The sequence below is a fragment of the Camelus ferus genome, chromosome 4 (genome assembly GCF_009834535.1).
Source record: "Camelus ferus isolate YT-003-E chromosome 4, BCGSAC_Cfer_1.0, whole genome shotgun sequence".
NCBI classification, from domain to species: domain Eukaryota; kingdom Metazoa; phylum Chordata; class Mammalia; order Artiodactyla; family Camelidae; genus Camelus; species Camelus ferus.
The window spans coordinates 74,998,190-75,024,149 of record NC_045699.1 but is presented as its reverse complement, the minus strand read 5'-3'; the positions used below and the strand labels follow the sequence as shown (position 1 = coordinate 75,024,149).

Genomic DNA, 25,960 nt, shown 5'->3' with positions numbered 1-25,960 from the left:
GGTGTTAATTTTTCATATGTTTGTTTTATAAGGTTGTTTCTACTGATATCATATCTGCACATAACATTTGTTGCAGACTTTTTGCCCAGGCTGTCATCTGCTGTGCAGGGTGGTTTAAGCTGTGTTTTGACGTGTACTTGAACCTGCTGATCTTTTCCTTTATGACATTTTTCTTCGTTTTTATGGTCCTCCCTATACAAAAAAAAAAAAAAAAAAAAAAGGAGAAAGAAAGAAAGAGGGAGGGAGGGAGGGAAGGAGGAAGGAAGGAAGGAAGATGGAAAGAAAAATCGAGAGTTTGTTTAAAATGGAAAATAGAGCCCAGCTCCAGGGGAAAGACCTCCAGGACAGGGTCCCGGCAGCTCTCTAGCTCAGGAACCTCACTGCTGAGACTTGTGACAGTGCCTCCCAAGCTTCCAGGTTCTCTCATCTGAGGAGGGGCTTAGGGTGGGACAAGGGCTGTTTTCCAGTTGGCTCTTGCCCTCCCATGGGTAGTAAGAGTCCAGAGCTCCAGGCCCAGCCCTGCCCCTGGCTTCCTTGCAGGGCCGACTCAGATGCAACTACAGTTCTAATTTTCCAAGATGTAGGTCCTCAGTGTGCCATGTCCCCAGCCTGTGCCCTGTCTGGGCCTCACTGTCCCAGCCGTGAAATGGGAGTGCTCACAGGGTTTAGGAAGGGGCCTGGCTCAGGTGCTGCCCAACAATGCAGGGCCTCTTCACAATGGTTGCCAGGCAACGGGGACTCCTCTCTGGGAGGAGCCAGCTGCACAGGCCGGGGCAGGAGAGGGGCTGGAGCCAGCCAAGGCAGAGCTGAGGCAAGATGACAGCCATGCAGAAACACAGCCTCTTCTCGCCAGAACCTCACTATATCCCTGGGTAAGCCCCAGAACGCTGGAGCAAGGCTGGGGTCGCCAAGGATGGGGCAGCAGGGCTGGGGCCTAAAGGCTCAAGGCCGGCTGTGAGGGGAGCCCCAGAGCTGGTCTCCGGGGAGCTGAGACCAGAAGGTGGGGAGCTTGAGCAGGAGCCGGCCTGTGGACCTGGGAGGCCGGTGAGTGGGGGTGAGGCCGAGGCCGGGGCCTGGAGCAGGTGTGAAGGGCCCAGGCCCCCTCTCCTGCCCGTACCAGGGAGCCAGGCTGTCTGTCAAGAGCAGAAACTGGGGACGGCCCGACAGCAGGAGTCTGGCTGTCAATGCTGGGCTCTGGCGTCGTGGAGGGCCCTGCATTTTAAAGACGAGATAAGCGCCCAGTAAACTGACGGCACAGGCGCCAGGCTGCGTCGCTAGGTGTCCCTCACATCCAGCGTGGGCCTGGCCCACAGCATGTGCCCACCCCGGCACACACCCAGATCCACGTGAAAGGAAAAGGCCAGGAAGAAACTGGGCCCAACTCCTGGGGGAGGTGACACCGAAGAGCCTCTTACTTTCACGTCTCAGCCTTGCTAGTCTCGCAAACTGACAGACCTGCACTCACTTGAGTCATTTTTAGAAAGAAAACAATTCACACCCCTTGGGTGCCACCCCCCCCCCTCACTGGCCGCCCCTCAGGCTTAGCCCTGATACTTAATGCACTCAACTTCCACCAGCAGCCCGCCCACCAGCCTCTGCCTCTGGGCCAAATGCCCTCCAGGCCTCCCTGGTGGGACCAGCACGTGTACAGTCAGCCCCTTGTGCCTCAGCCCCAGACTCAGACCCTATCACCATCCCTGCAATGCTTTGAGCGGGCAGAACAGCCCATCCTCTCATCTTTAAGCCCCTCATTGTTGGAAGATGGCTGGGTGCTGGGGAGATGGCGCCCCAATAGTGGTGATGACAGCTGGGCTCCCTTCCTGGGGGCCAGGCCCGTTCCTGGTGCTCAGTGTGTGCTGCTGTTCAAGCCTCAGGAGCCCCAGGAGGCAAGTGCTACTGTGACCCCCATTCTGCAGGTGAGGTCGAGTATCTTGCTCTGGCCAGCACACTGGATCCAGGGACCTGCTCCCAGGGGCCCTGCTCCCCCTCTCCCTCCACAGCTACGCGGGCTTCTATCCGCAGCTGCGCTACCAGGTGGGGAATACCTACGGGCGCACCACGGCACGGCTGCTCACGGACCCCAGTGTGCGAAAGAGCCCCTGCTCCGTGCTGTCCCCCACAGCCAAGCCCAAGTTCATCGAGGACTTCGGCAAGTCCAAGCCGCCTTGGATGCCCTGCCGTGAACTGACCGAGCCCTATGTCCCCGACTACACCGGTAAGCCGCCCGCACCCGGGCCCTGCCCCTCCCGGGCCGCCCTCCTGCCCACTCGCTCACGGCGAACCTGTCCGTACAGGTCTGAAGCTCTACAAGAACTTTGAGATCCTGGGCCGGTTCTCACCCCATGAAGTGGATGCCCAGGGGTCACTGGGGGTAGAAAATGTATCCAGGCAAGTCCCACTGCCTGCAGGCATCATGCCTTACCCGCCCTACCCGCCATGCCCGCCGGGCAGGAAGGGGGACTCCAGAGACTTTGGACACCCAGGCCTGCGGCTAGCACTGGAGGAAGAGGGCTGGAAGAGCACCACTCCTGCCCAAGAGGCGCCCGGGCAGTACCAGGTAATTGGGAGGTGCACTGAGATAGAGCCTCACCCTAGCCAGGCCTAGGTGGGGCTGGGGCGGTGACCTGCCCCTCCCCATTCCAGCTCTACCACTGCAGGAGGGACGAGTATCCACCCCCAGCCCACCAGGAGGAGACACTGGACGTGGGCAGGTTCCACAGGCTGCCCCAGCTGGACCACCCCAATCTGATCCAACGCAAGGCCATATCAGGTGGGTGCCGGGGGCCCAGCCAGGACCAGGAAAACAAGTGAGGAGGGCTGCTGGGAGGCCCTTCCAGCTCCCCAGGGGAGCTCCTGCGGCCCATTCCCTCAGTCAGCAACGTTCGGGAAGGGAGAGGGGTCCAGGCAGAGCTCCCTGACACCCCTGGAAGCAGGTGCGTGTGCCCAGGGGAAGACGGGCAACAGGGCGGGACCCTGAACACCTCCTCCCCCAGGATATGCTGGCTTTGTCCCGCGGCTTGCCTGGGTGACGGGGATGAATTACCGTGATGGAGTCACACAGGCTATGGACGAATTCGACAAGAACCAGGTAGGCTTGTGGACATCATCCCTGGGCCTGCTCCCCAGGGTTCAGCCCAGCTTGCGTGGCAGTCTCCATGCCTCTGAGCGGGCAGGAACAGAGACAGAGCTCAGGAGGCTTTCCAGAGGAACCCCCTGGAAGGGTGGCTCTGCCAGGCCCAAAGAGACTGCCCTCCCCATCCTTCTGACCAAGCCCAACTCCTTACACCCACCAGAACACTACTCACTGGTTACCAGCTGGGAAAGGCAGCACACAGCAGCACATGCCTCTTTCCCCAGTTCCTGTTCAGAAATCCCATCTGCGCCCTGGGGGAGAGGCTGCCCAGAATGCACTGGCCCAGCACCACCGTCTACAGCAGCCAGGGCCTGATACCTTTCTACATGGGGTTCATTCCATGTGAGTACCGTGGGCTTCTCATCCACCACCCAGACAAGGTCATGGTGATGGCCACTTCGGGGAGGGGTGGTGGCTGGGCCCCCTTACCTATGCTGCATCAAAGGTCCATGGCCAGCCAGGTGACCACAGGGTCCCCTTGGGGTAGGACTACTCCTAACACTGAGTCCTAGACAGAGGTCAGCCACCTCCAGACCGTGGGGACCCCCCAGGTTTACCGTGCACAGGCTGGGCCCGCCATCAGGAGGCAGGTGCGTGGGGCAGCTCCAAATCCCAAGGCACCTGCATGTTCACAGGCTGTGCTAAGCCCTTTAGCAGCCACCCGCACGCTCCCCTGAGCACCCTGCAGCCTGGCTCAGCTGCGGCCCCACCCCCCGCAGCCATGCAGGACAACTACGCGCTGACATTTGGCAACAGCACCCGCAGGGCCTATCAGAAGGAGCTGGAGAGGCGACGCCAGACACTATGAAAACGCTTTAATGGTGGTGTCTGTACAGCATGTGATGTCAAGACAGGAAGAACAAATACACACACAAGGAGACAAGGCTATCAGAGAACAGGTTGTGAGTGAATAAAGAGTTCACACGGCTTCCACACTTTACCGGCTACCAGACAGCTTTAGGCCACCTCCTCCTCTGCCTCCTCCTCAAACTCGCCCTCCTCCTCGGCCGTGGCGTCCTGGTACTGCTGGTACTCGGACACCAGGTCGTTCATGTTGCTCTCGGCCTCAGTGAACTCCATCTCGTCCATGCCCTCGCCCGTGTACCAGTGCAGGAAGGCCTTGCGCCGGAACATGGCCGTGAACTGCTCGGAGATGCGCTTGAACAGCTCCTGGATGGCTGTGCTGTTGCCAATGAAGGTGGCGGACATCTTGAGCCCCCGAGGCGGGATGTCGCACACGGCTGTCTTCACGTTGTTGGGGATCCACTCCACGAAGTAGCTGCTGTTCTTGTTCTGCACGTTCAGCATCTGCTCGTCCACCTCCTTCATGGACATGCGGCCCCGGAAGACGGCGGCCACGGTCAGGTAGCGGCCAGTGGCGCGGGTCACAGGCGGCCATCATGTTCTTGGCATCGAACATCTGCTGGGTGAGCTCAGGCACTGTCAGTGCCCGGTACTGTTGGCTACCCCGGCTGGTCAGCGGGGCAAAGCCGGGCATGAAGAAATGCAGGCGGGGGAAAGGGACCATGTTGACAGCCAGCTTTCGCAGGTCAGCATTGAGCTGGCCCGGGAAGCGCAGGCAGGTGGTGACCCCACTCATGGTGGCTGACACCAGGTGGTTGAGGTCACCGTAGGTAGGCGTAGTCAGCTTCAGGGTGCGGAAGCAGATGTCATACAGGGCCTCGTTATCTATGCAATAGGTCTCATCTGTGTTTTCTACGAGTTGGTGGACTGACAGGGTGGCGTTGTAGGGCTCCACCACGGTGTCTGACACCTTGGGTGAGGGCACCACGCTGAAGGTGTTCATGATGCGGTCGGGGTACTCCTCTCGGATCTTGCTGATGAGGAGGGTCCCCATCCCGGACCCAGTCCCCCCACCCAGGGAGTGGGTCAGCTGGAAGCCCTGCAGGCAGTCACAGCTCTCCGCCTCCTTCCTCACAACATCCAGCACGGAGTCAACAAGCTCCGCCCCTTCTGTGTAGTGCCCCTTAGCCCAGTTGTTCCCGGCACCACTCTGACCTGCAAAAGAGGGCAACTGGTCACTCCTTGGCCGAGCATGCGGTCACCCGTGCCAAAAAGGCCAAATAACAAGGTGAGGTGACACACAGAACTCATCCTGCAAGTAGAACAGACGGGCCCCCAAACTGGTAAGGCAGCATCCTACCCCACTAAAAAGCAAGCGGTCAAGCTAAAACAGCTGAACCATCAGCCCAGTGGCTCCCCTGGGAAGCCTCGGCCCATTCCCAAGAGCAGATGAGCTGCCACCGGCTCCAACTCGGCCTTCACTGCAGGAAGATTACATCTGTCTGCTCCTCCCCTGTGTGCGGACAGCTGGGCCTTCCCCCTAAAGCCGCTTTAGGCGAGGGGATTGAGTGACTCGAGAAGGGAGAAGAGCGTCCTGGAGCATAGCTGCTGACGGGGGGGGGGGGGGGGGACAGGGGGTACAGAGTGGATCAGGACCTCGGCTCTGCGGTCCTTAAGGTGGCGACCTTGGCACCCCTTGACCTTTGAGTCGTCCTATCAAGCCGCCACCCATCCCCATCCGCGGCTCACCGAAGACGAAGTTGTCCGGCCTGAAAATCTGCCCGAAGGGCCCCGAGCGCACAGAGTCCATGGTGCCGGGCTCCAGATCCACGAGCACAGCTCGGGGCACGTACTTGCCACCTGGAGAGCGGGAGAGCGTCAGTCAGCGAGGGGAGGGCCGCGGGGCGGCAGGGGGCGCGAAGGGGCGGGGGTCTCACCGGTGGCCTCGTTGTAGTACACGTTGATCCGCTCCAGCTGCAGATCGCTGTCCCCATGGTAGGTGCCGGTAGGATCGATGCCATGCTCGTCGCTGATCACCTCCCAAAACTGCGGGAGACGCGGGCGGGCCGGGGCCGGGGCTGAGTCACACCGGAGGTGCCCGGAGCCGGCCCCGCCCCGGACGGCGCGGCCCTCCCCTCCCCCGCCGCCGCCCGGCCATCCCCGCGGGCCCGCGCCGCCGCCCCCGCCCCGACCCGGGCCGCGGCGCGGTGCGGGGCCGCAATGCGGGGGCGCCGCCCGCTCACTGCCGCCATCTTTCCCGCCGCCCGCCCGCCCACCTGCCCCGCCCGGAGGACCCCGCGGGCCCCGACACCCCCGCTCACCTTGGCGCCGATCTGGTTGCCGCACTGGCCTGCCTGCAGGTGCACGATCTCCCTCATGGCGGCGGCGGCGGCGTGGGTGGCAGCGGAGGCAGAAAGTCGGAGGCGAAGGCCTACGAGCTGGCGCGCAGAGTGCTACAACCGACGCACCGCCGGTGCTTATATACCCACCGGGCCCGCCCCCGCCACCCTCGTATTGGGCTGCCAGAGTGAGGCTGGTAAGCGGCCTCGTTTGACTGGCTCCAGCCCTGTCAATCGAACCGCCTAACGCCCGCCCTTCCGAAGCCTTTTGCTCTTGATTGGACAGCCGCGGCCTTTGCTCTCCCAATCAAAATCCCCCCTCGCTTTGCGGTGCTCTGTCCATTGGGTGTTTCAAATGATTGATTTGTCCTTTCATTGGCTGGTTTCGGAGGGCACGCCGACAGGCTGGTGCTATTGGCTGCGCGGGGCCAGCGTCCTGGTAACCGCCGCAGTGCCTTGGGGACCCGCGCGGGCGGGGCCGTAGGCTCTGGGCGCGGGCGGGGGCCGGGCAGCGGAGGAGGGAGGGCCGGCCCGAGGGCCGGGAAAGGCAGGCGGGGCCGTTCCCCGTGGGCGAGCGCGCAGACCCGGTCCCCGCCGTGCGCCTTCTCGAGGGCTGCGCGGCGCACTTTGCGGGGTGTCCGAGCCGTGGAGGGGTGCGGGGCCGTTCACAGCAGGAACGCACAGGGCTCAGGGGCCAAGGGGCGGCGGCGCCGGGGCGGGCGTGTCGGTGGAGTCGAGGCCCTCTCCGCAGGGTGGCGGAAGCCTCGCTGCCCCCTGCTCCCCTCCTTGATCCGCACGCCCGCTCCCGTCGCGGGCAGGTGAGGGAGCGTGCGGGGCCTATCCTCCGAGCGGGGGAGGGGGGTGGAGGAGGGGAGAGGTGGGCGCGGGTGGGGAGAGGAGGGCAGGGCTGGGCGAGGGCCCTGCCCTGCCCGGCAGCCGCTTGTTGTGGAGATGACGCTGGCGCCGCGCCCATCACCTTGGTGCCTTGGCCCCAGGAGCGCACAGAGCTGCGTGGAAACGAGGGCGGCGCCCAGCCCTCTGGGCAGCCACGGATCAGGACACCTGGGTGGACAAATGCTTTTACCTCTCCTTGATTTTAGTTTGGGGAGTGGGAGAACTTGTAAAGGAGAAACAGTTAAATTACATGTAGTCACACCTTTAATCAATCATTTTAAAAACAGTACATTTTTGGTATATCTTCATAATAACTTAAAAATAATGAATTATGCTCTTGGGTCTGCCCTGGACAGTCTCCCTTGCCATGGCCACTGGGGCTTATGTAGATTCTGGCTTTCTCAGTGAGCTTCTTACCCTTCCTTTGCTACACAGCCCGAGGGTGTTGGGTGGGGGCTAATGCTTGGCAATTTATTTCCCTCTGGAGAGGACGTGTTCCCTGCTTCACCATATAATCCATAACACCACAGCACCGTGGCAGACTGCGGTGGACAGTGTAGTACGGTATACCTAATGGGTGGGTGAAATCCTTGGGACAAGCAACATGCTGGCATAGAGATTCATCTTCACGTCCCCTCAGAAAGGTCTGCAGCTGCCTTGTGGGGATTGCAGTACTGACCCAGAGGGTGAGTCAGCACCTCGAAGTGCTGGTCGGTCCCAGCAGGGCCTAGGGTACCAGCCCCCTCCCTTACACCCTTCCAGGAAGGTAGGCCCCAGGCCATGGCAAGTGGGATGTGCAGGGTCACTGCCTGGCACCCTGGGTCCTCACAGTGCCCTGCAAAGTAGCTCAGCTGCCCAAGCAGCAGTCTGCAAGGCCCTGGCACTGCAGCAGGGAGGCTTGGGCCTGGTAGCATGGTCTAGTCACAAATCCACAAATCACTGAGCGAAGGAGCAGCTCAGACTTTTCTCCAAGGGAGCTGGCACGAGCCTGGTGAGGTTGTCTTTGAAATGTGTATCAAAGCCTTCCTTCTTCTCCTCCCACTCCTGCCTGAGACCCCCACTGGAAAAGACCTCTGCTTCCTGTGATGGGTGGGCTGGGAGTTCCCTGTGGCATCCCCACTTTACAAGTAACAAAATAGAGATTATGTGGTGACACAGTGTGGAAAGGTGGACCTGCGTGGGGCAGGGGGGTCTGTGGCCTGGTGGGATGCCAGGCAGAGAGGGCCAGACACACAGGGAAGCCTGGGCTGGGGCAGTGGGAGTGCTGGGCACCTGGCCCTCCCGCCCCAGCCTGCAGCTGCTGGAGGCATCCACAAGGACACTGTTTACCGGTGGCCATGGTCCCAGCGGGAGGGTGCCTTACTGCCAGGCAGACTGTCCTTTGCGGCCTCAAAGGACCCAGGAGTCAGCCTTTGTGGGCGGCCTCACTCGCTCCCGGAAGGAGAGGTGCATGGGGCACTTTCTTCCCCTCTCCCCGCCTTCCCACTGAGGAGAGGGGGAGCTCCCAATATGTCCCCATGGAAGTAGCCAGGCCCAGCCCCTCCTCAGGGAACTTTCATGGGAGTGAGGCTTATGTCAGAACCACAGGAGCGTCCTGAGGTCACAAAAGTGGGGGGGAAGCCAAAAAGGGGTACATGAGCCTTCCCCAGGGGTCTTCCTCCCACGAGGCCCCTCGTGGCTCTCAGAACAGGTGGCTACCTCCTTCTGAGGCCAGAATGTGCCTCAGGTTCAGGAGACTTAGTAGCTTGTTGGCGGGCTGGGGTAGGGGAAACTGAGAGGGGTGGGGGGACATGGGGGCGCTGAGAGAACCCGAGAAGTGAAAGAACATGATCGTGGGCAGTAACTGGTTCTGGGGTCCCCTGGTCTCATCTTCCTGGCCGTTCACACCCATTCCCCCACTGGGTCTGGCGAGGCAAACCTGGGGGGGAGGCTGGGAAGGAAAGTGCCCCATCAGGGCAGCATCCCTGGACAGGAAGGAGGTGCCTGGCGGCCCCAGCAAACTAAGACATGGGGCAAATCAGACCCTGAGCGGGGTCAGCCCCTGTGCTTGCGGGTCTGCGCCTGCGCACCCCTCTCAGTGCACAAGTTCGAGGTGCAGGTTGAACGCGCTTCTGTCCCCGGGGTGCCGTGGGGTTGGGCTGGGGTTGTGGGCAGCCCTGGGCTGGAGAGGTGTCCGGTTACCAGCTGGCTGTCACACAAGCCTTCCTGTGTGGAAACCCAGCTCACTGAGAGGGGGGAACGGGGCCCGGGAGCGGCCCCCTCTCCAAGCAGGCCACCGCCAGGTGGGCACGCGGACCAGAGTCCTTTGCTTGCCTCCCGGTGGAAGTGTTTTACACAGGTAAGGGCCTCTAGGGCGAGGGCTGCCAGGAGTCTCTGGCAGGACCGGCTTCCTGCTAGGTCTGGGTGGGGAACACTGAGCACCTGCTTTGCCCAGGCCCGCAGGGTGATGCCCCTGGCAGCCGGCCAGCTGCAGGCCTGCAGGCCGGTGGACCCCGGAAACTGCTTGCTGGCTTGCCCCCATCCCCCCCACCCCCACAGCCCTGCGCTCTGCAGCCCTGTAGGGGGAGAGAGAGGGAGGTAGAAGGGTGGTGGGGAGGAGTAGGGCGCCTTGGTTCCAGCAGGCTGTTACCCGTCCCCTCCCCCAATCCCCCACGCACCTGCAGGACTCTGGCCCCGCTGCAGCCACATGACTTCCTCCAGGCAGGCTGCTGACAGTGGCGCGGGACCACACAGAAGCTGCCCACGCGACCTTGGGGTGGCGGTGGGTGGAAGCCAGCCACCTTTCCTTCCTACACCCACAGGAAAAGCCCCGGCCACCTCCAGACTCCCTGGACCCCCAGCTTCTTGCTGTGGCAAGTCCGCTGCTTAGGGCCTTCTGTCCCTGGTGGCCGCTGAGAAGATCAGAGTTACAGCTTGGGGCTTCAGGGTCAGCTGTGTACCCGCAACTCCAGGGGCGGCCAGCTCCCTCCTGGGCTCAACGCCCTCACCACGTGCCCACTAGGGGTCAGCATGGGTGCGGCCTCACCCCAGCTCCCTGCAGAGGCAGGAGGGCACGGGTGGCCCTGACTAGCCCTGGGTTATGGAAGGGAAGACCACCCACACCTGGGTGCTGCCTTGTTTATTTGCAAAGAGGGTGATCCAGGCGACTCACAAGTCCACAGTGACTGGGATCACCCAGGGCACCCAGAGGTCAGCTGAGTGAAGGGTGCCCACCCCTCACAACTGCTGGGAGGCCAGGATCTCAGGGTTCTCGTAGCAGTGGGCCTCCTTGGCCGTGGCCTCAGGGGGGCTGCAGGCCTTGCAGGGGCAGCAGTGGCTGACCAGGCGGTCCCACGGCTCCAGAGAATGGAGCCAGAGGGGCAGCCAGGCCCAGGAGCGCAGGCATCGGGGCAGCCAGGCTGGCCGGCGTTGCTGCAGGATGGTGACCAGGATGACGAGGAGCACCAGCACCACCAGAGGCCCCCCAACTGCGGCCAGCACTGTGCCCCCTGCCAGGGAGAGCCCGAAGGCGGCCAGTGGCAGCAGCAAGAAGCTCAGCAGCAGGTAGGCGACGGCCACCCAGCGGTAGCGGGCGGTCAGGTCCCCGAAGCTCTTGGCCAGCGGGATGGGCAGCCGCAGGATGGGCACCATGTACCACAACAGGATGCCAGCCAGGTTGAAGAAGAAGTGGATGAGTGCCACCTGGAGGGTGGGAGGGCAGGCAGAGGTCAGGAGTCTGGGCCCAGGGTGCCGGGCCCCCCCTTCCTGGCAGAAAGGGAGCTAAGTCCAGAGTCTGTCTGGGTTCCTGCTTGTTCACCAGGACAGCCACCCAGGAGGGCAGATTCTGGCCACGTGTGGTGGGCATGCTCCTCCCGCAGCCCCTACACACTTGAGGGTGGGGAGCCGTGTGTGTCAGTCTCCATGAGGTAAGTACATCACTTATGACCCCGTGGATTTGACTTTCCCCTGAGCTGGCTCAGCTGTCAATGCCTTGTCCACAGCCACCCTGCTCATTCTCATCCCGGAGTGGGCTTGGCTACCCAGCCCCGGGCTCTGTCCTGGCTCCTGTGGGGAGGAGTTGCAGGGCCACACATGGAGGGAACACATCTCCTGCCAGGGGTTGCCAGAGAAGGCGTGGAGTCCATGTGGTGGGTGCAGTCTGGAGGGCTTCCTGGAGGGGGTGGAGCAGGGCCCTGCACTGGGAGCTTCTGAACAGACAGAGGCAGAGCCAAGGCAGAAGAGTCAGTGGGAGTTGGGAAGGGCTGGGGCTTCTCCCGTGGGCAGCAGCCCAGAGAGATCCAGGTTGTCAGGAGCTGCACCTGTTTGGGTACCAGGGCAGAGGCAGTGGATGGGGGAAGTTCGAGTCAGAGCAGTGGACCACCCACCGAGGGAGTGATTTGGAAAGAATGAGCAGGACTATGTGGGGCTGGTGCAGAGTTGGGGGCTAGAGGGGGGTGTCCTAGAGGCAGGATTGTGATGCCGCCAGGGTTTCTGGAGTGCCCAGCATAGGTGGGGCGGTCCCTCCCAGGAGGAGGATGAGCGGTCCAGGTAGGGATCTGTTGGGTTAAGGCCAATGAGGGTGGGAGCATCCTGAAGGTGGTGGCACAGAGGGGCTGGAGGGCCCCCAGGAACAGAGGGCCTCAAAGGAACACAGCCGGGAGTACGCAGTGGTCCTTGGGGGAGAAGCTGGGGAGGAGCTGCCAGAGAGCAAGGGGGGAGAAGGCAGCCCGGGACTACACTATCGTGGACATGTTTAAGTTGCAGAGGAAGAGGAGATGGTCTGGGGTCCCCAGAGATGCCCACGGGTCCCCTGGGGTCTGAGGAGGTTTAAGTGGGCAGCCAGTGGTGGGTCCCAGAAGAGTTTGAGCCTGAGACCCCAAGGCAGGCCTTCCACCCCCAGAGCACAGGGCTGGACAGGAGAGAACTGAACCTGCGGGGAAGCCCCAGGCCTCTGTTGGGAGTGGGAGGGGCCGGGGGAATGGCCGGGGTGAGGGGGCCGGTACCTGGACGGCGCTGAGCAGCATGTCCGCAGGGCTGGCCAGGGCGGCCAGCAGGGCCGTGGTGGTGGTGCCGATGTTAGAGCCCAGGAGGAGGGGGTACGCACGCTCCAGGCTGATCACCCCGAGCCCTGGAGGAGCCGGGGTCACATCGGGCCCCGGACCCCCGCCCCCAGGGCCAGGCGCCGCCCGCCCGCGCGCTCACCCATAAGCGGCACGATGGCGGCCGTGAAGACGCTGCTGCTCTGCAGCACGAAGGTCAGGCCGGCACCCACGAGGATGGCCATGTAGCCGCCGAGCCAGCTGAACGGGAAGGGGAAGTCTGGGGAGAGGAGCCAGTCACCCGCAGCCCGGCCTCCTCGGCCCCGCTCCTGCCCGCCCGGCTTTGAGCCCCGGCGCACCAGCGTTGACGACCGTCCTCACGGCCTGGGCGACACGCCCGCGCAGCACGGAGTTGAGCAGCTTGACGATAAGGACGAGGCAGGTGCAGAGCACGAGCAGGGAGGCGGCCAGCAGGATGAAGCCCACGGCCAGGTCCGTGAGCGCGGCGCCCACGAACAGGTGGTGGCCTGGGGGCAGGGCCGGGTGGGTGAGCGGCGGCCGGCGCGCGGGGCGGGGCGGGGCTGGGGCGGGGTGGGGCGGGGCGGGGCGGGCGGGGCGGGGGGCGGGCACCAGGCCTCACAGGGCAGCCGCTCGTCGGCGGCAGAGCTGTTCCTCTCTGCGCAGGGGCTGAAAGCGGCCGCTCTGCAGTGGCTGCTGTTCCCCACAGTCTGGGAAGACGACGGACGTTGGGCTCAGGGCGGGCTCAGAGTGGCCAGGCCTGGCTGATTGAGCGGGTCGGAGGTGGGGGGTCAAAGGCACCTCACCGTCTGCCCCCTGGTGCGGCACCATCGCTTAATGAGGCTGCTGTTGGTGGCGTTGCCTGTGGCGCTGCCGGTAATCACATCAGGGTCCAGCTGGGGGACAGAGGCGTCTACCTGGCCTTGGGTCCTCAGGACTCACCTGAAGCTCAGATGCCCGCAGCCCAGCCCGCTGTGCGCGCTCGACCCCCGCCCAAAGCAGGGCCCAGGCAACGCCTCCATCCCCCACGTGCCTGGGCACGTGGGCCCTGCCCAGAGCAGCAACCGGGCTCACCTGCACGATGAGGTGTGTGAGTGGCTGTGTCAGCACCTTGAGGATGTCGGGGGCGTGGCCCCCAGGCTGCAGGCTGGTGGCGCCCAGGGCCAGCGCGCTGAGCCTCTCCAGTGGGGCCATGGCGCCCTCCAGCGGCAGCAGGATCAGCACCGTCAGCCAGTTGAAGATGCCGTGCACGGCGGAGCCACCGAAGGCCCTGAGTTCACATGGAGTGGCCCGGTCGGAGGCCTCGGCCACAGCCGCGCCTGCAGCCCCTGGCCCTGCCCTTCCCCCGACTCACCTCCGAAACTCATCCCGGTCCCCTGACTGTGCCATCGAGACAAGAGTGCTGGTGATGGATGTACCCACGTTGACGCCCATGACGATGGGCACAGATGCCCGGACGGTCAGCACTGCGGGGGTGCCACGTCAGCCTCCCACACCCCACCCAGCCACCACCATCCCGGGAGGGGAGGGGGCACTCACGCTTGGAGGCCACCATGCTGACCACGATGGAGGAGGACGTGCTGGAGCTCTGCACGAGGACCGTGACCAGCACGCCGATGACCAGTCCAGCCACGGGATTGGACAGCACCATGTTGTCCTTGAAGATGTCTCCAGCTGCTTTGCCTGCACCAGGGAGAGAGGTGCACTGAGGCTGGGGAGGGCTGGCTGCCTGCCCCGCCCGCCCCCAGCAGCCTGGCTGGCCACTCACTGCCCAGGAGCTGGAAGGCAGAGCTGAGGATGTCCAGGGAGCAGACGAAGAGGTAGAGGCTGCCCAGGAGCCCACATGCCTTGAGGAAGCTGACGGCTGCCTGGACCACCCTGCCGGCCACGCTGAGCTCTGAAGACGCAGGGAAGGGCTGTCCTCTACCAATCCCAGCCTGCCCTCCCCAGCACCCTCCAGGTCCCTTGCTCCTCTGCCCCCCAGGATAGGGCCCGAGTCCCCCTCCTCTGTTCCTTGGGAGAGTGGCCCAGCGACAGCCCCTCAGGGCCTCCCAGAAGCCTGGCTGCCAGCAGCAGGAGGAAGAGGAGCAGAGTGGGCGGGGCATGGCAGTTGAGCTGTGGGACAAGGTCCCCCTGCAGTGGTCTGCATGGTGGGTTTCCCATGGCCTGTGGGGGAAACCGCCTCCTTGCTTTCTTCCCAAGAACCCTCTCCTTGCTCAGACCCTGGTAAGTCAGAGCCTCTTTCGGCCAGTTACCCAGCATTTTCAGACCTACCTTTCCAGGACTGGCCAGTGTCCTTCAGCTGAGGGAGGGCCCAGGGGTCCGTGTCCCCCTCTTCCGAGATGGGGGCAGAACCGGAGTTCCCTGCAGGGGTTGGGGTCAGGGAGGGCCAGGGACCTAGCTGTTTCCTGGAGACCTTCAGGTGGGGGAACTGCGGCATAGGGGCTTGGGATGAGGGACCAAAGCAGGAAGCGGGAAGGGGAGAGGGGTCCACCAACTGGTCTGGCCCTGACCGGAGTTGTCATGAGCCCCCATGGGCTCTCATGAAAACAGGCTGGAGCCCCTCTCCCGGCTTACCCAGAGCCATGGTTTAGGGGCCAGGTGAGTGGGCAGGGAGGCAGGCCGAGCTGGGGACTCTGGGGCTCCTGGTACCTGCATTTCCCAGACTCCGGTCCACCAGTCCAACTGTGTCCAGAGTAGGGGTGGGGACCTGGCCATCAGTGAGGGAATTCGGCATGGATTTCAGGCAGGGACAGACCCAGGCCCAGGTCCAGATCTGCTGGGGAAAGGGCAGGTCAGACAGCTCTTCCCCCTCCCCACCAGGCTCTAGGGTACCTCACTGCTGTTCTCCTGTCCCACTCACTGTTGGCCTCGGTGACCTTCCCCTTTCTCCATCCACAGGGGGATGGCTACATTGCCTCAAGTGGCTGTCAGGCAGGCCTGGTCCAGCTTAGGGGGGCAGAGGTGAGGGAGCCCTAGATTTACTGCTGGTTCTGGCTGGAAGGAGGCCTGGTGGGCAGCCCAGGGTGCTGGGGTGTGGGCCGGAAGTGGCTGGGAGCCGGGGGCCTCTCCTATCAAGGGTCACGGAGGCCACTGCCGATGGTTGCCGCAGAAGCTTTAGCATTTGACACCCGATGGCAACGTCTCTGCCTGGTGAGGGCCCTTTGCCCGCTGATGGGTGCAGGACAAGGGGCTCAGGAGCCCCCAGCCAATCCTCAGGGCTCCCCCTTCAGCCTGCTGGACCTGGAGCCCCCGTCCAGCCCCTACCTTGACTCCCAGGCCCTGGGGCCCAGGTCCCCCTCCCTCCTGCTGCCCCTAAGCTGGTCTCTCACCCTCAGCACCTGGAGGCTCAGAGGGGAGCCGCAGCCCTGGGCCTGGAGGTCACCCAGCCCTGACCCCAGGGGCCCCCCTGGCTCTAGAAGCTCCTACCTGTGTGGGTAGTGAGGGGCACCTTCGGGGAGGAGACTCAGGGTAGGAGCAGCTGCAGGTCAAAGATCCGCTGGGCGCACACATGACCCGCTGTGTACTGAGCCCCATTAATGTTTACCCAGGAGCTGAGGCCCCCGAGGGGTACCATCGAAGCTCCAGGTGTCTGCCTCATCCAGGTCCCGCTGTCACCCAGGGTGTTGCAGGGCTGAGCAACTGGCCCTTCCTGCTGGACCTCCACAAGCAGACGCCTCTGTGGTACTACTGGACACTGCATGCTGCCTGCCAAGGCCTGGCAGGATGCTGGCCTGGGGACCCCTGAGGAAGTCTGCCCTGAGCCTTGCAGACCTTATTGTGGTCTTCCTGCCCCGGTCAGATGGCACCAAGTGGGTGGGGAGGGCGGGCCTTTCCATGTGACCCGGGAGGGCACCAGCCCCGGAGGTCATCCAGTTCAGGTCTGGGTTTGGGCAGGGCTGGCCCTGGCAGAGCTCCCAACAGGCTCATCCCCAGTGGTGGCCAGCAAGGGTCACATTCATGGGTGCCGTGCCTCTGTCTGCCAGTGGGAGGGCGAGGCCCCTCCCCAGGCCTCATTGCTGCCCAGCCCACTGCCGGACCCCACCTGGACCAGAAGGCTTGGCCCAACCTGTTCTCTCCCCGGCTGACACCTGACTGGCCCTCTTGCTTGTGGGATGCCCCCTATTGCGGTCAGTCCCCTTCCTGCCCCTGCTGGAGCTGGGCACCCCCGTCTCAGGCCTAGTCTTCCAAACACCTTGCTGGCTGCCCACCGACCGCTGTGCCCAGAGGACTTTGACCCCTGGAAGGAGGTTTCTGAGTGTCCTCTCAGCACATTCTCTTTTCCGTGTCTCCCATCCTGCCACCCACTGCCCTGGCCCAGCCCAGCAGCCCTCCCAGGGCTCCTGAGTGACAGCTCCTTCCTGTGTGGGGGCGGGGCTGTTGCAGCCGGGTTGGTGGGTGTCTGCATCCGTAGTCTCCGGCACCTGCTCTGCTCCTCTTGAACGGTCTGCATGGTGGCCACTGGGAGGTAGAAGGAAGCCGAGAGCCCAGCGTGGGGGTGGGTGGCAGCTCTGAGCAGTGCCATCTCGGGCCTGTCCCCACCTCGCTGGGCCTGGAGCTCCTTGGACACCTTTTACAGCGGTGACTGTGCCTGCAGACGACCCTCCCGAACCAGCGTCCGGCACACGGTGGGAGCTCAGTGAGCTCAGCCGAGTGAATGAACTTCACAGGGCTGCCTCACAGGCCAGAGGTGAAGGAAGTGGCCCTCCCTCCGCTGCCAGCTCACACCTCTGGGACATTTCGTTGAGGAGGGAAACTGCTCCAACATGACCAGGACTAGCCTTTTCTGGGCCCCGGCCCTCCGACCTGCAGCCCAGACCCCAGGGACTGGCCATCAGATCCTTTCAGGAGCCATGCTCTGCATTTGGTCCAGGCGAGACTCTGACGGCAGTGCCCCACCCTCTGCTGCACACAGGGGCCTGGGAATCCTGGCTGGGATTCCAGCCTCTGCAGAGTCTCCTGGTACTCTGGGCACAGCTACAGGCCTTAGGCTGTGGCCCCCGAGGGGTGGCACCCAGGACACTCTGCTCCCAGGCTGCTCCCGGCTGCCCGTGCCGCAGTCAGAGGTTCTGAGGCAGGCCTGGCGCAGGCAGCAGCTCCCCTGCTGGGAGCTCAGACCTCAGGACTGCCCAGGGGGGCCCAGCAGAGGCTGCTGCAGCTCCCGCAGCAGCATCTAGGCCGGGGGAAGTGGGGCTGGGGGCCCAAGCTGGGGCAGAGCCCGGCCGGCTGCTGAGTGATGGCAGTGCTGCCTTTGAGGGGTGTGGGTGGCTGGGGTTCCACGCGAGACGGCTCCCACTCCGCCTTGACGGCCAGGAAGGCGGCCAGGTCGAGGTCCAGCATGGCCACCCCTCCTCGGGGCGTGGGCGTGCTCTGGCGGCACTGAGGGCAGGGGATCCAGCGCTGCTCGTGGGCTGGCGTGTCAAGCCGCCGCACACACGCCTGGCAGAAGGTATGGCCACAGTAGAGGCGGCGTGGCAGGTGCCCAGCGAGGTCATAGGCCGAGTAGCAGATGATGCAGTCACCTCGTGGGGTCCCTGCGGCTGTGCCCTCTTCAGTGGCCCAGGGACCCTCTGGCTGCAGCATCCTGGGGGAGGCATGCAGGAGAGATGCAGTTCCCCCTCCCTGCCTCTGCAAGTGCCCTACATGGTTTGGGCCTCAGCACCGGGAGCTCACCCTAGAGGACAGGAGCCCAGGCCTCCACAGACCTGGAGGCTGAGTGGTGGCCACTGGGGCTAGCAGACGCCAGGGTCTGGGTGCAGCCTGGGTTCCCGTGGCTGCTGGCTGGGCAGCATCCTGGCCTGCTGTTCGCACCATCTCCGGCCCCCACCCACCCACCCCAGCCTGCCTGAGCCCCAGGCCTCTCTTACCTGCATCCGCTCTGCTGGGTGCCTATGCCCAGCCAGAGGGTGGCCAGGGTGGGGTGGAGGGGACCCAGGGTGCCCTGCGGCTCCCTCCTTGGGGCTCGCGTTACTGGTTGAGCACAGACCAGTCAGCAGGGAGGCAGGTGGTGGCTGCGGGCAGACATGGGCTCCCCTTTCAGCCACAAAGAGCTTGCAACTAGATCCATCGGCACCACCAACTCAGCAGGAGATAAGGTGCCCCCTATTCCAACCGCCCCGCCCGTCTACGCTCAGACCCCGCTCCACTAACCCCTCACCCAGGCCTCAGTGTCGCCCCTCAACACTGCCCATTTTCTCACCTTGTCCAAAACCCGCGCACTCATGCTCACTCGTGTCCCATTAACCCCTACCCCCAACAATGGGAGAGCTTTTTGTCTTTCAGTTCAAGCTCTTAATTCAGGCATCACTTTCTCCAGGAAGCCTGCCAGGACTCCCACCAGTTCAGCGCCCTGAGGGGTCCTGCTGCTCCGTGGCTCAATCACTTTGTGCATGTCCCTGTGGACTTGTCCCAGTGCCTTTGTCCCTGCCTGGGCTGGGCCTGTTGTGTTCCCATTATGGGGCAGTGGCCAGCCCCACAAGGCTCCAAGGAGGCCTTCAGGCACTGGTGTGGAGATCCCCGCTCACACACACACAGACCACCCAGAAACTCCCTGAGAGGGAGGGCACCATAGGAAGCCCTGGACGCCCCCATCAGAGGCTGCCTGCCCCTAGCATCCACCTGGCCAAAGCCCCTGGGCCAGTCCAGTTACAAGGACTGTGTGCACAGGATAATAGGGTGTGTGGGGAGGGGTTGGGACGGGGTCAGGACCTCCAGGACCCTCTCTGCCCGGCTAGGGAAGGCCAGGGGTCAGAGGGGCCCTCTCTTTATTCCTAGCACCCCAGCAGTCTGTCCCCAGCCTCCTGGACTGGTCAGATGGGTTTTTGTGGCTGGCCTGAGTAGGGCAATCTTCTTGTAGGGGCCAGCCATAGGGCAGGGGCTTGGATCCTGGCATACCTGTGTCCCTTTGCAGTCAGGCCACTGATGTGTCTGCCCACACCTGAGACCGGTCCTGCCATGTGGCCAGTCACCAGGGGTCAGAGGAGGGCCAGCACCAGGACCAGTCCTTCCTGCAAGGCCAGCTCAGCTTCCTCCTCCAGCTTTCTCCGCCTGGCCCCAAAAATGTAAGGGTGCCCAGAGCCGCCCCCCCACCGCTCACACTCCACACCAGCATCCTCGCCTCACCCCGGTGCCGAGCTGCTCAGCTCCTCCCACGTCCCCTGACACAGTTGTGCTACGCTGCTTGGACAGGTGGGAGGCGGGTCTGGTCCCACATCTTTGCCCACTCGCCCACCCCGCCAGGAAGCCCGGGCCCCAAAGGCAGGACAGCAGGGAGTCACACACAGCAGTTGTTCAGAAACTGGATGTTTTGAGGGAAACCAGAAAAATGCCCAGCTGAGGTAGGGCAGTGACTCACAGGTGGGCAGGGCTTGGTGCTGGCCGCCTGGGCACCCCTCCCAGAAACCTGCCAGTGCTGGTCCCTCCCACCACTTGGCCGCCACCCTGGTCCTCTTCCTGGAGGCTTCTCCTGGGCTCTACCCACCCAGGACCACGCACAGCATCCTTCTGCTGTCTGACCCACTGACTGACCTGTCTCCCAGGCTCAGCCTTGGCCCGGGGAACGCAGTGCAGCTCAAACCCAGGCCTGTCCAGCTTTTCTCAGGGCAGACCTGAGACCTGCAGTGCAGGTTAGGTGGTCAGGAGACAATGGCTTCCCCACCCCCAAATGTCCCGTAGAGGCTGGCAGCCCGTGATGTCTAGCCTGGGAACCCTCCCAAAAGGGGCAGCAGCAAGGGAGAAGAGTCGCCGAAACAAAGCTCACTCTGCTTTATTGCCTGGGCCCTGGGCCTTGAAGGGGTAGTCAAGAGTGTCCCCAGGGCTGCCACTGCAGCCGGCACTCAGGGCTCTGTTTTGGGGGCATGAGCTGAGATGTTAGCCTTCTTGGCAAGTAGGTGCCCCTGGCCAGGGTGGGGTGCGGCCAATGCCCATGACTGTCCCAGTGGCTGTCCCAACAGTCTGGGCACCACTGTGGTCGCCTGAGCAGAGGCCAGCCCGGCTGCTGTGCCAGGGGTCCAGCGGCAGGCCCCACGGCCTGGCGGGGGCCAGGCTAGGAGACGACGCAGCAGCAGCTGTGGCAGCGGCAGAAGCGGGGGCAGTGGCAGCAGGAGCAGCAGGGACAGCAGCAGCAGTGGTGAGCGATGTCATCGCCGCGCCCAACTGGCGGCAGGTCCGCATATGTCAGTCCTGCTGGGCGCTGCCCACTGCTGTAGGGGTTGCCGGGTGGCTGCCAGGCCTGCTGGCCCTGGATGGAGGTGGCCCCCTTGGCCCCCTTGGGCCCTGGGGCCTCCTTGGCGGGTTCCAGGGTGCAGGGCCCCAGAGGCACAGGCTGCGACTCTGAGGAGAATGGAGCCGCCTCCAGCTGCTGCCCCAGGTCAGGCCTCAGGTGAGCCCGCGGGATGCTGATGTGGGCATACGGGTTCTTGACCATCATGTCGTGGGGGTCCATGGCCCAGCCTGGCAGGGGTGGCAGAGGCTGTGGAAATGCCAAGAGTGTTCAAGGCCTGTGTGTCAGTGCACGTGCAAGGAGGCGAGTGTCTCCCAGCTGTGCCCCAGGGGTCCTCTGCCTTCCCTGAGAGGCAGTGCCTTGCGATGGAGCTGGGTTGGGGTGGGGGAGGCTGGAAGATGCAGCTAAGCTGGTCCTGGGTGGGTCGGGGGAGCCCCTCAGCTCAGGACTCACCTGAAGTGGTGATGGTAGCAAGGAGTCCTCTTGTCCTCTGGGCCAGGTCCCAGTGTCTGTGAGCTGAGGGACTGGCTGCTGCCTTTTCCCTACTGGGGAGGGGCGGGGCCATGGGCGGGGCTCCCAGACGGGGTTCCCAAGATCCCAGGAGGCCCAGCTCTTCCAGCACAGTGCCCACCCACCCTTCCTTTTTCAGATGGGTGGTGGCCAAGGCCTGGGCTCTGAGGGACATTGCCATTCGGGGTGACTCAGACTCAACGCATCTGGGGCATGTCCTGGCCCTCCTGGATTGCAGGTCACTGGGGTCAGGCCCGCGGAGGTCAGGCCCGCAGAGTCCAGGCCTGCAGGTTGTCTGGGGTCCCCGGGCAACACTCACACACCTCAAAGCCCCTGCTTTGAAGCAGAAGGAAGAGGTGCCCACTGTCACTCACAGCTTCGACCTCGCAGGCAGAGATCAAGGTGTTTGTGAACAGACTGCGCGGAGCTTTGCTGTTTTTTAACTGATAAAAAATGTTTGATTTACTTACTTTTGCCAATAAAACGTACTTAAGATTGGCGACATGGGCTTCATACACAAGTGACGCTTCTAGCTCATACAAGAAACTACGGTTTCCCTTTGCGGTCGGCTCCTGGGCCCCAAGTCCCTCCTCAGCATCCCCGTCCTTGGCCCTTGCACCCCCTCCCACCTTCATCTGTAAGGTGGCACATAGCGTGCGCCATACAGGGTCGCTGTAGACGGGGGTGACAGTGGATGTGAGCACGTGAGTTTGGGCCTGGCACTGGTAAGCTCCCTCTGGGGCGACCGGGGCAGTGGGGTGCGGCCTGGACCCACACCCCTAACCCGTGGAGCTCGCGGGGGAACCCCCAGGAAGGGTGGGATCAAACCAGACGGGGCCCAGAGGCCAGGTGATCAGAGTGGCCTGTGTGGGGCCGGTCAGACCGGTCTGGACACAAGTTCTACCGATGGGGCACCGGATACGGGGCGAAATGGGCCAGGAGACCCGGACTTAGAAGGAAGGCGACAGAGGCCCACTGCGCAGGCGCCGGAAACCCCGCCCACCACCCCTACAGACTCTGCTCCTCGCTGAGAGGCGGAGGCTGGCGCATGCGCAAAACAGATCGGGCTGGGGGTGAAGGAGGCTGGTGGGAACTTTATTCCCCAGAAGTCTCCGCGCTCGACGGTTGCCCCAAAGATCCGGTTCGGGGTCAGCTGGCCTCAGACCGTCCGGGATGGGCTTGGGCCGCCCAGCTCTGAAACGCCCGGATCGGGAGGCTTGCATTGGGCTGGACCTCATCCCTAGGGGCGGGGCCGCGGTCAGGGAGTAGGGCCTGGTGGCCGGTGCCACTTTGAATGCGTTCCCAGAGTGTGCATGAGATGAGCAAAGCCCTTGGCCGAGGCTGGACCCCCGGCCCTCCGCTGTCCGGGGCTGCCTCGGTTGCCCTATCTTCCTGCCAGGGCCCCATAAGGCCCTCGCCGCCCCTCCCACAGGCACCTGCTCTCCCTGAATGGCGGAGTAAACTGAGGCACAGGCCTGAGGTTGCAAAGAGCCGCAAATTCAAACGCTATGGGCGAGGGCTACCTCTCCAGCCCAAGTGGGCCCCTTCATCAGGAACACTGATCTCTCTGGGCTCTGCCGCTCTGCAGGACTGGGAGCTAGGTCTCTAGCCAGGTGCAGTTTGGACTGTACAGAGGAGAGGAGCTGTGGCCAGAAGAGGCTGGGGCTGTTCAGAGTCAGGTGCAGGGCCCAGTGCCAGTCAGAGGAGTGCCAGCATGCCACATGGTGGCCCTGGCAGGTCAGGAAAAGGCACTCTAGAGGCCCCTGCAGCCCTGGCCCCCTGCCCTGTAGTTGCCAGCATGTTCTCCCTCTCACTTGAGGGCTCCTCACAGGCAGAGGGTATATCCCAAGGGAGCTGGGGAGGCTGGCCTGAGGAGGAAGCAGAAAGGAATGGGGCCTCTCTGCTGGGTGGGGTCAGGTTAGCACACAATTGTGTGACAACCCAGCACTTGCTGCCCTGACGAGATGCCAGAAAGGGCCACCCCACCCTGTGTAGGTACGTGACCTCTGTGAGCTGGCCGACGGTGGCCTGACCGACTGTCTGACCTTCTGCAGACCTCTCACACCACCCATCTGTCCAGCTGCCCTGCCCTGGGAGCTTGCTCCCAACCACTGTTACTCCCTCGATGCCACCCCTGCTCATGCTCATACGGTCACATTGCCCTCTTGGAGCCTGCCAGCGCTGGAAACACCCCGGTGCACCTGTGAGCCAGAAAGCCCCGGAAGCATTCCCACTGGTGGCCAAGTGGAAAGACAAGCAGAGACCGTGACTCTCTGGCGGGACACAAGGCAGTCCCAGGGTGGGGTCCTGGGAACCAGCTTTCCTGGGACCACCCCTGGACTCTCTTCTTCCCTTCCTCCCTCTGGCACTGTGAGACCTCAGAGCAGGATTTCCCCTCCAGAACTGGGGTGGGGGTCTTGACCAGGACCCAGGGTCAGCCAGGCAGGGACGGGGTTAGGGAGACTGGAGGTGGGGACGCCGCGGGGGTCCTGACTCGCACGCTGCCAGCGGGGGTGTGGGGAGGGGGAGGGCGACCCCGAGAGCCGGCGCCAGGCCCGCGGTGGATCGAGGGGCGGCTGAGAGACTGGCCCCGCCCCGCGGACCCCGCGCGGGTCCCCAGACAGGGGGTGGCGCTGCGGGCGCGGGCGGGCGCCGCGCGCACTGCGGTCCCCGCGCCTCCGCCGCAGAGCGCGCCACGCTCCGCACGCACCTGCCGCCGCCGCGCCGAGCCCCGTGCCCCGCGCCCCCGTGAGCCGCCGCGGCCACGCCATCGCCCGAGGTCGCCGCCTGAGCCTCCGGAGCCGCCGGGCCAAGGCGCGGGCGCCGCATCCGGGCCTGCCTTTTGAGACAACCTCTGCGGCGGCGGCGCGCGGCCGGGGGACGCCAGGCTGGGGCAGGTGAGTGCGGGCGGGGCGGGACAGCGCGGGGTCGCCACTCGCCGGCCCCCACTCCTGGGCAGAGGTCGGGCTTGGGGGGCGGGGGTTGGGGAGGGGGCTGGGTTCGGAGTCCAGCGAGGGTCAGGGTCAGAGGTCGGGCGCCCTGTCTTTTGTGCAGGATGAGGGTGGGCCTGGGCGCTGCCCTCACGCTGTCTCTCACCTGCAGCTCAGGCCTCGTCCAGGCCTCTCCTCTGCTCCCACCGCCGCCCGGTTTCCTCCGCAACCAGGGCTCAGGCTAGCTGCCTTCCCTGGGCGCCCTGTCCTGGAGCCATGGGGCCCACCTAGCCCCTGCCTGCCCGGATGTCCCGGCCCCGGGACTGCTGATCTCGGCTGCAGGGGGACCCCCCCCAACGCCCCCTCGCCAGCCTCGGCAACTGGAGACCCTGGGTGAGCCCCTGGGCCCGACTGCCAGCCCAGGGCAGCCTCCCACGCCCCCCTGCCCCTGCTCCTCTCCCCCTCCCCCGCCCCTTTCTCCTCCTTCTAGGACTGGACCAGAGAAGCCACTGTGGCCACTGGGGGGGGCCCTTCCCCCCAAGTTCTTGCCAGCCACCCCCAGGAGTCCACAGGGCGGCCAGGGTCCCCACCAGGCCTGGCGGGACCAGGATGCTGCCCCCTCCCCTCCCCCCCGGCCCCACCCAACTCTCCCATCCACCCGAACACCCAGTCTGACTGGAGACAGCCGGATGCCGGCTGACCCTGGGCCAGAGGCGGGCAGTGGCTGGCCAGGGTTCCTCATGTCCTGCCTGAAGGGCCCCCATGTCATCCTCAAGATGGAGGCCATGAAGATCGTCCACCCTGAGAAGTTCCCCGAGCTGCAGGCGGCCGCCCCCTGCTTCCCACCTGCACCCCGGCCCACCCCGGCTCTGGCACCCAAGCGAGCCTGGCCCTCAGACACAGAGATCATCGTCAACCAGGCATGTGGGGGGGACATGCCTGCCTTGGAAGGGGCACCCTGTACCCCACCCCTGCCACGTCGGTCCCGCAAGGGCAGTGCGGAGCTGGGCTTCCCCCGAGTGGCACCCGCGGACGAGGTCATCGTGAATCAGTATGTGATTCGGCCTGGCCCTGCTGCCTCAGGGGCCCCGGCAGCAGCGGCACCAGCCGCGGGTGAGCCTCTCGAGTGCCCCACCTGCGGCCACACGTACAACGTCACTCAGCGGCGGCCCCGCGTGCTGTCTTGCCTGCACTCTGTGTGTGAGCAGTGCCTGCAGATTCTCTACGAGTCTTGCCCCAAGTACAAGTTCATCTCCTGTCCCACCTGCCGCCGTGAGACTGTGCTGTTCACTGACTACGGCCTGGCTGCGCTGGCTGTCAACACGTCCATCCTGAGCCGCCTGCCACCTGAGGCGCTGACCGCCCCATCCGGTGGCCAGTGGGGGGGCGAGCCTGAGGGCAGTTGCTACCAGACCTTCCGGCAGTACTGTGGGGCCTGCGTGCACCTGCCACGTGCGGAACCCGCTGTCTGCCTGTTCCATCATGTAGTGCCCACTCACCCACCGCCCACCGGTCCTCGCTCGCTGCTTCTTCAGGGATCTGGCCCTGCCCTGTTGCCCGCTGACCCCTTGCCCACCACAGCTTCTGGCCCCCACCTGCGTGGCATTGTCGCCGCAGCCAACTTTGCCATTAAAACTCTTTGCCAAAGTTTGCACCTTGTTCCCTGGACTGAAGCCTTGGTCTGTGCACGGGCCTGGGCCAGGGTGGGTACCCAGGGCTACCGCCCAGACAGGGTCCCCGCTGGAGCAGCCAGAGGAAGGCCCAGTGCTGCTTGGGGGTAGGCCTGCTCTGCTCGCTGGGGGCCAGGCTGGGCCAGGCGTGCTGCTTGGGAGGGCTGGGCCTGACTGTGTGCGTGTGTGCGTGAAGGCCCTGTGCATCTGCACAGAGCCAGCTGCTTGTATGCACCAGGCAGGACTGTGTGGGCAGGTGCGCAAAGCAGGCCCAGCCAGGCAAAGGGAGGCCATCTCCTCTGTACTGCCCGCTGAACGTGAGTGCAGCCCATAGGCAGACAGCTCCGTCCAGCCGGCTCCTGGTGCCCGCCTGGCCCTCTGAGGTGGTGTGAGAAGGGCCTACGGGCCAGTCTGAGCCGAGGC

The 25,960-nt window shown here is 64.2% G+C and overlaps 6 protein-coding genes across 8 annotated transcripts; 2 read left to right on the top strand and 4 right to left on the bottom strand.

Annotated features, from left to right (window-relative positions):
- The first annotated feature begins 2 nt into the window (after positions 1-2).
- On the top strand, positions 3-3,941 carry FAM166A (family with sequence similarity 166 member A). The gene is made up of 7 exons (XM_006177839.2): positions 3-872; positions 2,001-2,215; positions 2,295-2,557; positions 2,644-2,770; positions 2,994-3,088; positions 3,358-3,475; positions 3,853-3,941. Exons 1-7 carry the CDS (start codon positions 817-819, stop codon positions 3,939-3,941), a joined length of 963 nt encoding a protein of 320 aa, XP_006177901.1. The 5' UTR covers positions 3-816.
- Positions 3,934-6,418, bottom strand: TUBB4B (tubulin beta 4B class IVb). Its single transcript, XM_032479004.1, is given in 5 exon segments — positions 3,934-4,507; positions 4,509-5,152; positions 5,687-5,797; positions 5,875-5,983; positions 6,259-6,418. Coding segments are annotated over 5 exon segments (1,338 nt in total). The 5' UTR covers positions 6,316-6,418; the 3' UTR covers positions 3,934-4,090.
- Positions 6,419-7,416: 998 nt separating this feature from the next.
- Positions 7,417-15,888, bottom strand: SLC34A3 (solute carrier family 34 member 3). Of its 2 annotated transcripts, XM_032478999.1 has the most exons (13): positions 15,636-15,888; positions 14,859-14,982; positions 14,481-14,570; positions 13,975-14,103; positions 13,746-13,889; positions 13,561-13,672; positions 13,281-13,476; positions 13,013-13,102; positions 12,829-12,916; positions 12,548-12,715; positions 12,352-12,468; positions 12,153-12,277; positions 7,417-10,851 (listed from the first exon to the last, which is right to left on the bottom strand). In XM_032478999.1, the coding sequence occupies exons 1-13, from the start codon at positions 15,741-15,743 to the stop codon at positions 10,387-10,389; spliced, it is 1,956 nt and encodes a 651-aa protein (XP_032334890.1). In that variant the 5' UTR covers positions 15,744-15,888; the 3' UTR covers positions 7,417-10,386. The 2 variants fall into 2 exon arrangements, with proteins under 2 accessions (XP_032334890.1, XP_032334891.1); XM_032479000.1 differs by lacking the exon at positions 13,975-14,103.
- On the bottom strand, positions 15,578-19,798 carry RNF224 (ring finger protein 224). Of its 2 annotated transcripts, none has more exons than XM_014553408.2 (2): positions 18,074-19,798; positions 15,578-17,790 (listed from the first exon to the last, which is right to left on the bottom strand). In XM_014553408.2, the coding sequence occupies exon 2, from the start codon at positions 17,787-17,789 to the stop codon at positions 17,319-17,321; it is 471 nt and encodes a 156-aa protein (XP_014408894.1). In that variant the 5' UTR covers position 17,790; positions 18,074-19,798; the 3' UTR covers positions 15,578-17,318. The 2 variants fall into 2 exon arrangements, with proteins under 2 accessions (XP_014408894.1, XP_032334898.1); XM_032479007.1 differs by having other exon boundaries at positions 19,101-19,798.
- Positions 19,799-19,955: 157 nt separating this feature from the next.
- Positions 19,956-20,990, bottom strand: CYSRT1 (cysteine rich tail 1). Its single transcript, XM_014553409.2, has 2 exons — positions 20,881-20,990; positions 19,956-20,676 (listed from the first exon to the last, which is right to left on the bottom strand). The coding sequence occupies exon 2, from the start codon at positions 20,647-20,649 to the stop codon at positions 20,251-20,253; it is 399 nt and encodes a 132-aa protein (XP_014408895.1). The 5' UTR covers positions 20,650-20,676; positions 20,881-20,990; the 3' UTR covers positions 19,956-20,250.
- A 2,087-nt stretch (positions 20,991-23,077) lies between these two features.
- On the top strand, positions 23,078-25,528 carry RNF208 (ring finger protein 208). The gene is given in 3 exon segments (XM_032478998.1): positions 23,078-23,834; positions 24,040-25,303; positions 25,305-25,528. Coding segments are annotated over 2 exon segments (798 nt in total). The 5' UTR covers positions 23,078-23,834; positions 24,040-24,556; the 3' UTR covers positions 25,356-25,528.
- The last annotated feature ends 432 nt before the right edge of the window (positions 25,529-25,960 follow it).